This window comes from Lithobates pipiens, unplaced genomic scaffold, assembly GCF_037356315.1.
Source record: "Lithobates pipiens isolate NorthernLeopardFrog02 unplaced genomic scaffold, aLitPip1_a1.2 Scaffold_13, whole genome shotgun sequence".
NCBI classification, from domain to species: Eukaryota; Metazoa; Chordata; class Amphibia; order Anura; family Ranidae; genus Lithobates; species Lithobates pipiens.
This window is the reverse complement of record NW_027507718.1, coordinates 286,837,182-286,852,763: the sequence shown is the minus strand read 5'-3', so window position 1 is coordinate 286,852,763 and position 15,582 is coordinate 286,837,182. Positions and strand designations below refer to the sequence as shown.

At 34.0% G+C, this 15,582-nt stretch overlaps 1 protein-coding gene across 1 annotated transcript in view; it reads right to left on the bottom strand.

The window, feature by feature from the left end:
* The window catches only part of PITX2 (paired like homeodomain 2), a 26,792-nt gene extending 13,200 nt beyond the window's left edge, over positions 1-13,592 (bottom strand). The window contains exons 1-2 of the mRNA XM_077476709.1: positions 13,377-13,592; positions 5,532-5,597 (exon numbers count right to left, since the gene is read on the bottom strand). Coding sequence (XP_077332835.1) covers positions 5,532-5,577 — 46 coding nt within the window. The 5' untranslated portion in view covers positions 5,578-5,597; positions 13,377-13,592. The remainder of the gene's footprint in view (positions 1-5,531; positions 5,598-13,376) is intronic.
* Between the last annotated feature and the right edge of the window lie 1,990 nt (positions 13,593-15,582).

Genomic DNA, 15,582 nt, shown 5'->3' with positions numbered 1-15,582 from the left:
CCTTTAGTAAATCAGGCCATTAAAGAAACCTGAGACACACAATGATAAAGCAAAAGTGCTGTGACTGTCTTCCTTCTTCCATGGTCAAGGGAAATTTAGGTGGGCAACATTTTTACTCTGTATATATATATATATATATATATATATATATATATATATATATAATTTTTTGCTCTGTCAGTGTACAGTAACTGTCAACTTAATAAATGACCTCTTACTAAATTGTAGCAGTATAGGTAGAGCATAAGTACCCACTTGAAAGTGGCATAAGATAAACAGGTAAACCAGAAAGTAGCTTTATGAGCTCAGTGGCAGCATATTTCATACCAGGCAAAACGGTGTCACATTGAATAAACAAACTCAAACAAATGTGAATACGTATCGCCAACTCTCATCTGTCCTGCCCTCCTCCATATACACAGACCTGGCAATGCCTGCGGGATTCATAATGAATATTACCATCTGAAATCCCTGCACGTCATTCTATACAACAAGGCCTAGAAACCACACACTATTCACTATGGAAGTGTAACACCCGATTTCTCATGTCGTGGCATGTTATAGATCTGCCCTAATGAGTAGATTACATTATCATGCCTTTTTTGGTGCCCACTTTTTAATGGGTGGAGTCAAATACCGAATGATAATAATCATCATCATGAATTCGTTTCTGCTGGCATATACCCTATAGACAAATTGTATTAATTAGGGTGTAATATCAATAATACATAAACCCCACATTCTAATATATATATACGTGTGTGTGTGTGTGTGTGTGGTGTGTGTTACTGTCCACACCAAATATAAAAATGTCCATACTAAATTTTAGTAAAATGTAATTAAAAATAGGAATTGCCTTTATCCATCATATCCATTAAAATATAATTTAATCATGCCTAATTAAAATAAAAAAATATCTTTTGTAATTTTTTTTATGATATGGGCACATAAGGCAGAACTAATTGCAGTGGTGTAAAAAATCCTTGGCAGAAACCTAAACAACAATATAAAAAAAAAAATACTAATAAAACCTTTAACTTGAATGTGACCTATGATCCAAGTTTTGAAAATGATGATGATGATAATAATAATAATAATGCCCACTGGGCTTAAAAATGCCAGTTCCCTTGGCAGAAAGAAAAAGACGCTCATAAAGAGCGTTTTTGAACACAGTAGTTTAGCATTTTGAAAGCTCAATTCAGAAACACAAACCAGCAAGGTTTTTTTCTGTTGCCTCTAAACGCTGAGCTCACGTCCTAATGTGTATGGACACATAGGACAACACGAGCAGGCAAAACACAGCGATTTTCTGCAAGCGTGCACAAACATACCACACACCTAATTGTACCTGATTATTAAACACAAACCAATTAACAAGCCTATTACTTTGTGAGCTTTGCAATTAACAATGAGTACATTTTCCTATAATGTTAGAGGTGTGTTTATCCAATACCGTATCACACCCAGATCTGCAAAGGTGGAACAAGTTTCTCCAAGTGAGAACTACTACATGCAGACAAGATATATAGGTAGGGCTACTAAACTCTACAAATATTCATTATTTTAAGCCAAATCACCTTTCCCATCACGTACTCACTGCACTATTTTAATATCATTTAAAAACAATAAAAGAAAATAAATAATAATAAAAAGGAAATCCAGGCATATACTGCTATACAGTATAGCTGAGCATTGGCAACGTAGTAAAACATATATATAGATGCAAACGAATATTGTTTAAATCATAGTAATGAAAAAGGTCCTTTTAGTGACATATGTGCAATGATGGCTATGAGACATTTTAAACATATTTCTATCTATCTATCTATCTATCTATCTATCTATCTATCTATCTATCTATCTATCTATCTATCTATCTATCTATCTGTCTGTCTGTCTGTCTATCTATCTATCTATCTATCTATCTATCTATCTATCTATCTATCTATCTATCTATGGATTTTTAAAAAGCAGCTTTGTGGCTAACATATAACAATATCATTTATTACACACTTAATTACACAGGTAGCTGTTAGCAGATGCTTCAGGTTAATGTAGTGCCTGTTGCCCCTTGTAGCCCTTCCCTTGTAATTTCTACTGATTATTGGAGTAATATTCTATGAATAGATAAACCGGAGCTGCTGGGGCCTCTGCTGTCTGATAACATTGTCTCTCCCTCTCTCACACAAGCCCGGATTACTGCCTATTCTCCTGGATGGAGAGCCATTAATTACCATTCAGTCAATATTAGGCAAAAAGACAATGCTTTTTACATAGGATTAAGCAGACATCAGATTGTTCCATTAGTATATTCCTGCTCACGCCAACATCTTTCCTTATACATTCTCATTCCCTGGAGTCAGCCCAGCTACACTTGCATATATTATTGGTAAGCAGGGGGAAAAAAGAAGAAAACATCCAGGAGAAAATGGTTTTCCAGAAAACACTAGTGCTGTCACATATCTGACCATGCTCCTAATTAAATCGACCTTAATTAATATTGTTTATTTTTTTTTCAAGCCAGAAGTATTAAGCTTCTTCAGGAAAAAAAAAAACAGACAACAGAAATAATATATAAGAGTAGCAAAGGAAAAAAAAAAAGAAGGGGTCTTTTGTAGCAACCAATCAGATTTCTATTCTGTTTTCTAAAACGCGGCAGCTGCAATTTGATTGGCTGCGTTAGTTCACACTCTCCAGTCTCCTTTTCTCATGGTTTTATATATAAATTATGATGAATTTTAATTACATATTAATTAATAGAAATATGCAATTAGCTTGTTTTTTTTAATTTTATTTAATGTTTTTATTCTGAAAACATGCACAGTTTTGCATGAATTTAATCGTTTTAGTATAGTGTGTACATTTGTAAGTAAGCAAAAAAATCTGTATAATTTTAAAGAAAAAAAAGAAATACATAAATAAAATATATGATTTGAAGAAAAGAAATGTATTTATTACCAGACATACAACGTCTACATGTATCTCTGAAATATATCAGGGTAGATCTTATTGCAAGAGGATATAGAGGAGGGAAATATTATTCGATCGGTGAATTAATTTTTGATAGGTCTTCCATCACAATTTGGAAAATTGCGATACACACAATTGCAAGATTGAAGAATCTGTCCTGTGTGCCCTTTGTTCACTTTTTTTTTTTTTTTTTTGCTCAATGATCTATTATTTATCATTATCAACACATTTATTTCCACAGCAAGTAGTAGCGCTAATTATAAATCTGTGATCTTGTAATGCTGAATAAAGCACGTCCTGCAGAGCAATAATGACAGGTCACACAGAAGCATACTGCAGTCAGAGTCAGTGCAATCAAGGAGGTTGGCACAGAGAGGGTTAAAAGGATTTGACATGGACAAGTGTACATTGAAGCTGCGATTAATTGTATGTAACATTATTTACTGTAATTATCCTTCATCGTATTTCTTAAATAATAGGGGTGGACCTGTACTTTTAATTGCTGAGATGTAACCAAATATCCCTCAGGTTAAAAATACAGATACTGATCTCAGCTTATCTGGGTGGATAAGAAGATCCTATCTCATTTACTATACTGTACATTTTTACAGCTATGTGTCGGGTGTACTTATGCAGTAAGCTCCTGCTTGTTAACTTTAAATAAGCAATTAGAATGAGGGAAAATGTAAAAAGAAAATGGTAAATTAACCCCTAATTTTGACCTAAGAACCTGATTGAGATGTCTATATCTATATCTATATCTATATCTATATATATATATATATATATATATATATATATATATATATATATATATATATATATATATATATATAAAAGAGAGAATGAGAGCGAGAGATCACTAATCGACAAGATGTAAATAGATAGATAGATGGATAGATAGATAGATATGAAGCTAGTGGATATATATATATATATATATATATATAATATATATATGGATAATGGGTAGTTAAATGGATATATAGTTTGATAGAAAAATAATAGATAAATAAATAGATAGATGATAGATACATACCTACATACATACAAACATAGATAAGATAAATGGATAGATAAATGGATATATAGTTTGATAGACAGATAATAGATAGATCGATAGATAGATAGATAGATAGATAGATAGATAGATAGATAGATAGATAGATAGATAATGGGGAATATTTACTAAAACTGGTGCACACAGAATCTGGCGAAGATGTGTATAGTAACCAGTCAGCTTGTAGGTTTTATTGTCAAAACTTATTTGAATAAGCTGAAGTTAGAAGCTGATTGGTTACTATGCACAGCTGCACTGGGTTCTGTGTGCTCCAGTTTTAGTAAATACCCCCAATGGATAGATAGATCAAATTCGGTTACAGCATCATTGCCTGAAAGATATAGGGACAATTCTTCGTTTACCTAAAGCTATTACCTATGTCTGCCAGCAGAGTGCGCCATAGGATCATTTCTGGAGAAAGCCTGCTGACCCAAGTACAATAGTGGCTTCTATGCTGTGCCACTAAGTAAACTCTAGGTCAGTGATACTGAAAGGGTCACTTTTTTTTTTTCTTCTAAATCAGAACAACCCACTCTCCTACACAATCCTATAGAGTGACTTCACCCTTTATACTCCTGTACTGTATATGATTTGAGGCTGAACACATTAATGGGACTATCTCAACAAATATCTTTGTAAATCATCTCTTAGCCTATTAATGCCACCCGCATCCCGAGCCTCCAAAAATTGAAATTTATATTTCCAGAAGCCGCTGTTCTGCAAAAATAGTAAATAGCAAGAAATCCACTGGCCCATTGTTATTACTATTATTTTTACATTCAAAAATCAAATATTAGATAATAGTAGTAAAATAATAATAACCATCAGAGCTAACAGGTTGCTGAGTTATATGACCCAATTTACAGGCTAGGTTACCTGCGTTATTAGGCATTCTGTTTCACCCAGCATATATATATATATATATATATATATATATATATATATATATATATATATATATATTTTTTTTTTTTTTATGAGGTCAATAATAAGATACCTCGATGGCAAGGTTTTACAGTTTTTGTAAAAGAAAAAAAAAAATACCAAACCTAATAATAATGAGAATTATTTTGTTATTTTCTTTTCCAGACGGTTGTAGGTCCTTGTAAGGCTAATTAAAATATCCTAGAAGCGATGCTTTGATGTCACCCGGCTCGCCAGTCCCATTGAGTCCCCCATACAGCAGAGAAGTCCCCTCTGTTCCTATCAGGTTCCCTTAGAGAAGAGGCTCTCCACTGCAAAGGGCTGAGCTGCACATTTCAGACAGAAAGGAGATTTAGACATGGGGCTTACAGCAGGAGGAGGGGGGGGGGGGGGACTGACCTCTGTCCCAGTCTGGGGGTCACCAGTTCCCAGTCTAACCCAAGTCTATGCAATTTCTCGCACTAATGGAACAAACGCTTCCAATTTCCTATTCAGATTTTACACAAAACTATACATAGAAATCTCGATTCTCCACAGTCACCTCTTCACAGCCATACAATGAAAAAATGCTTCTTACCTAATTGGACACAGGTTGTCACCAGCTTGCGACAGTTAGACTCCATTTTCTTTGTTGCCTCTTAATCTGGAAAATATTGGGACAGTAAGGGAAACCGTGATTTTCATGGATACCTGTAATTCACTGTAAATCAATCATTTCTTTCTTTCTTTCTTTCTTTCTTTCTTTCTTTCTTTCTTTCTTTCTTTCTTTCTTTCTTTCTTTCTTTCTTTCTTTCCTTCCTTCCTTTATTCCTTCCTTCCTTCCTTTCCTTCCTCCCCTCCCTTCCTCTCCTTCCTCCTTTCCCTTCCTTCCTCTCTTCCTCCCTTCCTTCTCAGCTTAGTAATTATGCATCAAATTATTTTTCTTTTTTTCATTTTCTTTCTTTCTTTCTTTCTTTCTTTCTTTCTTTCTTTCTTTCTTTCTTTCTTTCTTTCTTTCTTTCCTTCCTTTATTCCTTCCTTCCTTCCTTTCCTTCCTCCCCTCCCTTCCTCTCCTTCCTCCTCTCCCTTCCTTCCTCTCTTCCTCCCTTCCTTCTCAGCTTAGTAATTATGCATCAAATTATTTTTATTTTTTTCATTTTCTTTCTTTCTTTCTTTCTTTCTTTCTTTCTTTCTTTCTTTCTTTCTTTCTTTCTTTCTTTCTTTCTTTCCTTCCTTCCTTTCCTTCCTCCCCTCCCTTCCTTTCCCTCTTCCTCCCTTCCTTCTCAGCTCGGTATTATGCATCAAATGCATTATTTTTTCTTTTTTTTCATTATCTTTTTTTTTCTTTCTTTCTTTCTTTCTCTCCTTCTCTACATGTGACAGCTCGGAAATTATGCATCAATTCCTTTCTTTCTTTCTTTCTTTCTTTCTTTCTTTCTTTCTTTCTTTCTTTCTTTCTTTCCTTCCTTCCTTCCTTTCTACCTGTAATTCACTGTAAATCAATCATCTTTTTTAAAAAAAATATTATTATAATGATTATAATTATTATTATTATTATAAGGTGTATATATATGACAGCTCAATGATCATACATCTATAATTTATCATACAAAGCATAAAGTAGAAATATTATGATATATTATGGCCAGATATCAGTGTGCAGCCCATCTCAATAATTTCACAACCTGCAGGCTGCATGTCTCATCATTAATTAACGCCATTACCTTCCAGGAAAACATTAGCTAATTATAGAAAGCGCTGGCTTGTCCATTACTCATTTGTTCAATAACATTTCAATTATTAAGGGTTCACCTAGGTTAGATATCAGCCTATAAGTGTCCAGTGAAAGACATTTTTTTTCTGTTCTATAAATACTGGGACAATAGAGATAACAAAAGCCATTGTAATACATACACTAGGGCTAATTTAGTAGCAGGGCCCTAGTTTGGGTTCACTTCTAACAACCAATCAGGGTCAGATATTTGTATTAGTTCTCTAGACCCTGGTTGGGTATCAGAAGTGACCACAGGCCATGAAATAGAATGAGTCTTAAAATATTACTTATGTGTTTAGTAACAGAAAGACTACTTCTATTGAAGACTATACAGACATAACCCACTTTTAAGTACACAATGGGGGTTTATTTACTAAAGCTGGAAAGTGCAAAATCAGGCTCACTTCTGCATATTAACCAATGAGCTTCCAGGTTGTATTACCAAAGCTTAATTGAACAAGCTGAGGTTAGAAGCTCATTGGTTTCTATGAAGGAAGTGAGCCTAATTTTGCACTTTTCAGCTTTAGTAAATAAACCCCATTGTGTACTTAAAAGTGGGGTATGCCTGTAATTAATGTGCCCAAGTAGATAAAGGGCAAATAAAAAAAAGAAAGATTTCATCTTATCATATTCGATGGGAATAGAAGTTGATTTACTAAAACTGGTGAGTACAAATTCCGGTGCAGAGCTGCATAGAAACCTATCAACTTCCAGGTTTTATCGCCAAAGTTTAATTGAACAAGCAGAAGTTAGAAGCTGATTGGCTACCATGCACCAGATTCTACACTCTCTAGTTTTAGTAAATCAACCCCTAATATCTCTTTAGTCCATCAGCCCAGTGATGTTTGGTAGCACACCATGACAAGTTCCTCCCCATGATGTAGATAAACAGAAGCTGTTTGTGCTTTGTACATCAGTGTTAATTAGGATGAAGTCAGTGATTGCTCACTTGTGGTGTGAGAACAATTAATCAGAGTGTAATAGAGACAGTGAGTAGTAATCACTGTGCATACTCCTGACCCTCCCACCACCCCAGGAAGCAATACTATGTTTACTATTTTCACACAGATTTTTTTTCCCTTTCTCTTTTCCAGTCTCTCCTGTGTTTTTTTTTTCCCAGGCTTGTGCCAAAGAGAAGCAGAAGTTTGGCTGCCCCATCTTTGAATGATTCTGCAGTAAAAATCTCAGGATTAGTGCCTGATTGAGATGTCTGTTCCTGAGATATTACAAAATTCATTATCACAGCTCTCTACTAACTCGATATGAAGTAACACAGATGGGATTTTATTAGCCCAGGATTGGAATGTTTACTTATGATAATTTCGGGGGAAATTTGCATGTCATCATCTCGGTAATCTTCTTTTTTTTTCTTTTCTCCTTTTATGTCTGCATTGGCTGAATGATTACTTGATGTCTGGATTGATGCTTACCGCTGACTGGGAGCTGGGGCCTAATTATTACAAGAATCATTTTTAGATAACCTATGGTGGGGTCAGCACTTTTCACTTTCACACGTTCTCTCTGATCTCTTCCTTACCTTGTCTCAAATATTACATATATTACTTTTTTTTTGTATATAGTGTCCCCATCACATAGTAGACTTCTTTGCTCTTAAGACCCTGTAAGAGGCATTGTACTATTTTTATTGGGACTCTGTGACCACCACAAAATAACCTCACATTGCTCTATTATCCTATAAGGAATGTTGTACAATATTCAGAGTACCTATCATAAAATAAAAATTTCTCTATGTATATTCCATTAAAAAAAAATATTATACAATATTCTCTTTTAGATACAGTGAGACCATTGCAATTCTCTGCTCTTGTGCCCTTGCATGGTAGAATATTGGCATATCGATCCCAAAATAACTTTTTTTTTCTGCCAAGAAACAATGTACAGTATTTACTATAATTCTTACAGGGGGGCTATAACAAAGTGATCTTTTCTGGTTATATATTTTCAAGAAATATTAAAATGTTCACTAGTCTTTTCTGCTGTTCTGTAAGAAGCAATAGGGGTTATTTACTAAAAATACAACTACATCTGGTGCAGCTCAGCATAGAAACCAATCAGCTTCCAGGTTTTATTGTCAAAGCCTAATTAAGCAAATTGAAGTTAGAAGCTGATTGGCTACCATGCCCAGCTGCACCAGATTCTGAGTGCACCAGTTTTAGTAAATCTCCCCCCATTGCACCACATTCACTATAATAGTGTATCTACCACAAAATATCATTTTCTGCTGCTGTGCCCTGTTAAGAAATATTGTACAATAATCCTACACTATACCTACACTATAGACTGACAGTGAATATTGTACAATAGTTTTTACAGGACACTGCAGCAGAAAATGTTATTTTGTGGTGATACATATACTATAATACTATGAATGCAATATACATATACTATAGTATTATAGTATATGTATCACCACAAAATAACATTTTCTGCTGCAGTGTCCTGTAAGAAATATTTTACAATATTCACTGTCAGTCTATAGTGTAGGTATCACAGAATATAATTTTCTGCTGCTGTGTCCTGTAATAAATATTATACAATATTCACTGTCAGTCTATAGTGTAGGTATCACAAAATATCATTTTCTGCTGCTGTGTCCTGTAATAAATATTATACAATATTCACTGTCAGTCTATAGTGTAGGTATCACAGAATATACATTTCTGCTGCTGAGTCCTGTAATAAATATTATACAATATTCACTGTCAGTCTATAGTGCAGGTATCACAAAATATCATTTTCTGCTGCTGTGCCCTGTAATAAATATTGTCCAATATTCACTGTTAGTCTTATAATGTATTTATGACTAAATAAGCATTTCTACTCTTTTTCCTGTAAGAAACACTGTACAATATTCACTGTTTGTCTTACAGTGTACCTATCACAAAAAGCCCTTTCTGTTGTTGTGTGTTGTAAGAAACAAAGTACAATATTCACCATCATTTAACAAAATAATTTTTTGTTTGTTTTTATGTTCTGTAAGAAACATTGTACAATTTTATCTATTACATATCGACTTTTCTCTCAAGAAACATTGTATAATATTCATTGTTAGTGTATCTATCACAAAATAACTTTCTCTCTTCCTATGCCCTTCGAAAAAAATCGTACAGTAATTATTTTAGTGTGTGTATCTATCACAAAAATAACATCTTTCCTCCTATGCCATTCAATAAAAATTGTACATTATTTATTGTTAGTGTGTGTATCTATCACAAAATAACTTTTCTCCTCTTATGCCCTTTAAGAAAAAATGTACAGTATTTATTTTAGTGTGTGTATCTATCACAAAATAACCTCTCTCCTCCTATGCCCTTCAATAAAAATTGTACAGTATTTATTTTAGTGTGTGTATCTATCACAAAATAACCTCTCTCCTCCTATGTCCTTCAATAAAAATTGTACACTATGTATTGTTAATATGTGTATCTATTACAAAATAACTTTTCTCCTCCTATGCCCTTCAAGAAAAAATGTACAGTATTTATTGTTAGTGTGTGTATCTATCACAAAATAACGTTTCTCCTCCTATGCCCTGTAAAATCCACATTAGTTTTAGTGTCAACATCACAAAAAAACCTTCCTTGCTCTTGTTCTGTAATAAATATTGTACAATATTCTCTAGTGTGCCTTTAACAAAATAACTTTTTTTGCTGCTCTTGTGCCCTATAGAATATTTGTTCAGAATCTTCATCATAGCAGGTCATACAATGCATGCATACTGTACATGATCCATGTATGGCCACACATACAATAGTGTAACAATCACAAAATAACCTTTTGTGCTCTTGTGTTTTGTTAGAAGCATTGCATAATATTCTCTACTAGTGTACCTTTAGTGTATGCATTGCATAACATTCTCTACTAGTGTACCCTTACTTTAACAAAATAACATTTTCTGCTCTCGTGTCCTGTAAGATACATTGTAAAATAGTTATAGTGTAAAAATCACAAAATAAAATTTTCTGCTCTCGTGTCCTGTAAGATACATTGTACAATATTTATAATAATCACAAAGTAACCTTTTATGATTTGTGTCCTATTGTGCAGTATTCATGTTGCCTACTGAATTATTGTACCTTGATGTAGGATCCTATACAGATTTGAAAATAGTAATACAAATAAATACACTTTTTGTGCGTGCTTTGTGTGCTTATAAATATCCATGTTCTAGAGAATACAAATACGCAAAAACATATATAAAAATACAAAAACATAATTAAATTAATACACATACACACAAAAAAACAACAACAACTAGCTAGCACTAATTAATTTAATTATCCTTTGTGATTGTTCAACTATGCTACATAACTGCAGTAATTATATAATGATGAACAACGCTAAGTTGTGTCTAGTTTATTGCAAAAATATGAGATAAGATGGATAGACACTTATTAACAGCTACTACAGGCATACCCCACTTTTAAGTACACAATTGGGTTTATTTACTAAAGCTGGAAATGAGCTTCTAACCCCAGATCAATTAAGCTTTGGTAATAAAACCTGGAAGCTCATTGGTTTCTATACAGAAGTGAGCCTGATTTTGCACTTTCCAGCTTTAGTAAATAAACCCCATTGTGTACTTAAAAGTGGGATATGCCTGTAGTAACTGCACTACCCAATGTATCCTTGTATGTTTGATTTGAAAAGTGGGGTATGCCTGTATATTGTCTATAAAGAAGTAGGTGACTGATGCAGGGACTTGCAAAAAAAAGTATACTAGTTTATAATATTATATTAACTCTAATATGCTCTATCGTTCAAATAAAAATTTTAAAATAATAATAATTTTCGTAATAATAATTATATCGATAACGTCAACAATAATTGAAATACAATAAAAAAATAGCATTAATAATAATGTTATTATTATTGTTATTACTGCTATTATTATTATTATTATTAATAACAACAACAATAAAAATACTTATAATAGACTTATTATGAGTATTAATACTATAAGGTGACATGCATGAGATGACCTCCCCAGGAGGATGTTATTCTAGTGAAGAGGAGTATATATTCCCACACAGATGTGTTTATGTTTATATAGGTACCCTCACCTGTACAGCTGACAGCAGACAAGGATCATACAGGTAGCTGCTTGTAATGTGTGAACATTGTGACTTCACAGGATGGTAATAAGAAGACTTGCAGGCCTGTTTCTAGCACTGTGCCATTATGTTGTAAACACTTGTAGAAAAGATGGGACCACCAAGCTGCTGCAGACCCTGCTACTCAATTTTAACTCGATTTCGTGTTTTAATATCCTTCCCTGCTAGATACATAAATTCATCCATTGACATTCCTCCAGCCAGCTGCTGTTCAGCTTCCAGGCCATATAGGAAAACAGTCTGACTTTAGTCCTAATGCCCCCTTTATTACACACTATAGACAAGCCTGCTGTATAAATGATAGTAAGACTTCAAGCAAGTTTTGAAACATTCCACTTGTGATGTGTGGAGAGGCAGAAGTGAATAATAAAAAAAAAGAAAGTGCGATATGTAATTTTATGTCTGGGCCACATTTAGCCATATTTCACACATATCAGTATCGTGTTAACTGTCCTCAGATCTCAAACCATCTGGGTTTGCTTTGTCTTCTGTTACAAACTTGTCTGACATTGAGGGAAAGTACTTGAGTTGACTTTGTTTAATATATACATAGCTTTGTAGCCACCCTGAGAACAGGACATAGCTGTCACAAGCTACAATCTGGACACACATGGTGGAAAGGGCTGCTTAAAATAATAAAAACTCCCCAGGCTTATGCAAAGAATGACCGAACTACTATGACACAGATCCAATATGTAGGACCATAGGATTTTACTCTGATGGCTTGCCATCATTGAGTTGCACCAAGATGAATCGGTTCTTTAGCACAAGCACATACAGGCATACCCCACTTTTAAATACACAATGGGGTTTATTTACTAAAGCTGGAAAGTACAAAATCAGGCTCACTTCTGCATAGAAACCAATGAGCTTCTAACCCCAGCTTAGTCAATAAAGATTTGGCAATAAAACCTGGAAGCTCATTGGTTTCTATGCAGAAGTGAGCCTGATTTTGCACTTCCCAGCTTTAGTAAATAAACCCCACTGTGTACTTAAAAGTGGGGTATGCCTGTAGTAATTGCACTACCCAATGTATCCTTGTATGTTTGATTTGTTATATAAAATATCTTCTAAAATCAGCATATATATATATATATACCCAAGGGGCTGGTTTACTTGCATTCAGAAGAAGTCACTTTAAGCACCTAATCATAGACAAGGGACTGGAGACATATTTCTGGAGCATTTGAAGTCATCTCAGGCCAGTGGTAAATACTTCTTCTGTGAATCAACATTTTCATTTAATTAAAGCTGTCTAAATTTTAGAGTTTGATATGCCATGTATTCTTATTTAACAGAGTGCTGTCAGAACCCCCAAAAAGGTCACTAGCAAGGGACAGTGTGCAAACACACATGCAATGCACATAACAGTACAGAGTCATCCATATGGAGTGACTATACAGAAAAAGGCAGTAAAAGGGATTATATATCAGAAGGTGATCTGTTACATGGCTGAGGCCCAGGTGGAACAAATGTATGAACTTTCATGATCTCACATCTGCAGGCTACAGCTAGGCTGCCAGTGGAGACTTACCTGCTTAGTCTGATGGGCTGCCCTTACTTCTGCACACAAATCCTCAGTGCAGGCTTGGCTGGGTCATCACACAAACCAGTGAAGTAAATGAAGGATCCCAAAATGCAAAAAAAAAAAAAAAAGAAAAGAGAATGAAAAGCAATGTTCCTAAGTTCCTGATCAGGCTGGGAGAAGAGAGGTGTCTGCTCCAGGCTCTCTCCTTCTCACTGTTTGTCTGTCTCTCTCTCTCCCTTTCTGCTGGGGGAATGGCGTGACGTCAGCAGAGATTCCACCAAACTCAGTGAGCAGAGCTGGAGGGAGGAGAGGGGTCAGGGGGATAGACACACACACAGGGAGGGATAGACAGAGAGCACAAGCAAAATCTCATCATCAGGTCAGGGAAATCAGAAATATAAAGAAGAATTGGGAGGGGGCAAAGGACACACAAAAAAGCACAGTGATGAGGGATTAGCAAAATAATGAAAATAAGACATGCATCTTCTAATAAAAAAAAAAGAGAAATGTTACATTTTTCTTCAAGCTGCTGGAGAACTGGTGACTTTGATGTGTCAGTGAATCTCCGCCCACAAATTAAAGTGTTAGCTCATTTCTTCTGTAGGACCTCGAAAAAGATCTCACTCTTGGTACATTGGTGTGCAAGTATAAAAAATAAAAAAAATAAGTGTTATTCATTTTCACAATATTCTGTATCAGTGAGCACTGGAGTTGTGTGAATTTAGAAGTGGACATGCCTAGGAAATGATACCAGTGATGATATGTACCTCTATGGGGAATCAGTGGTGTGTAGAAGATTGTGGCAGCCAATAGTATAGTGCAAATCATGTACAATACATCCTACTAACTATGCATAAAGACATCTAGATAAACACACACAACAAACAGCATATAAAAATAATTATGCAATATACTTGTGTGAGTGTGTAAAAGATAGCTGCAAATAATAGTACAATCATCATATAATATCCAGTGGGAGTGATTTACTAAAACTGGAGAGTGCAAAATCTGGTGCAGCTGTGCGTGGTAGCCAATCAGCTTCTTACTTCAGCTTGTTCAATTAAGCTTTGACAAAAAAAAAAAAAGAAAAAAATGGAAGCTGATTGGTTTATGCAGAGCTGCACCAGATTTTACACTCTTCACTTTTAGTCAATCTATCCCCTTTTTATTTTATTAGTTTATATTGATTATATTGATATATGTTATATTGTTGTATTGAATAATTTGGTGTTTTTTTCGGGATCCATATATATATATATATATATATATATATATATATATATATATATATATATATATATATATATATATATATATATATATATATATATACACTCACACATTTTGACTCTATCTAGCTCTCTGTCTATCTCTACCTCTTATACATAGTTCTGCTATAGTGTTCACTATATACCAGTAAACTATGTACTGCTAGTTAGAGAAGAAAGCATGCAGAAGAGTATATCGTATAAACAGCCATTATTGTCATCTACATCTGTATTAGAGACTGACACAGCTCTGGGGTTGTTCTTCATAATCCCAGGCTGCTCCTTGAGAGGGCCACTACTGCAAGTGTGAGAGCAAAGTGGGACACTAAAGAGCTCTGCACATGTATTACTAACAGAAAATACCCCATCCCATCCATGAACCCGAACAACAAGCTCGTAGCAAGAAAGTTCACATGGGGTCTTTGATTAATCTTTTTTTTTTAAACGCAGAACATGAAATGTATGCACAGCAGTGTTATACAAGGAGCTCAAGCACGGTACAATCTGTCTTCTCCAAAAAGGGACGTGTGAGATTGACATCACGCTCATCTGTTCACCTTCATCTAGCCAGGAAGTCACAGTAATATGGTTATTAATAATAACAATAATTAATAATAATAATGATAATAATAATAATTAATAATAATGATAATAATAATAATTAATTGTATCATGTCATAATTCAACTGTTTATATATATATATATATATATATATATATAACATTTTACATATATATATTTATAATTATACGTATATGTATGCATATATACATATATATTTATATATATATATATATATATATATATATATATATGTTGGATTGCTCTGGTGTGTGTGTATATATATATATATATATATATATATATATATATATATATATATATATATATATATATATATATATATATATAAAAAATGTTGGATATAACAGGAACATAGGAA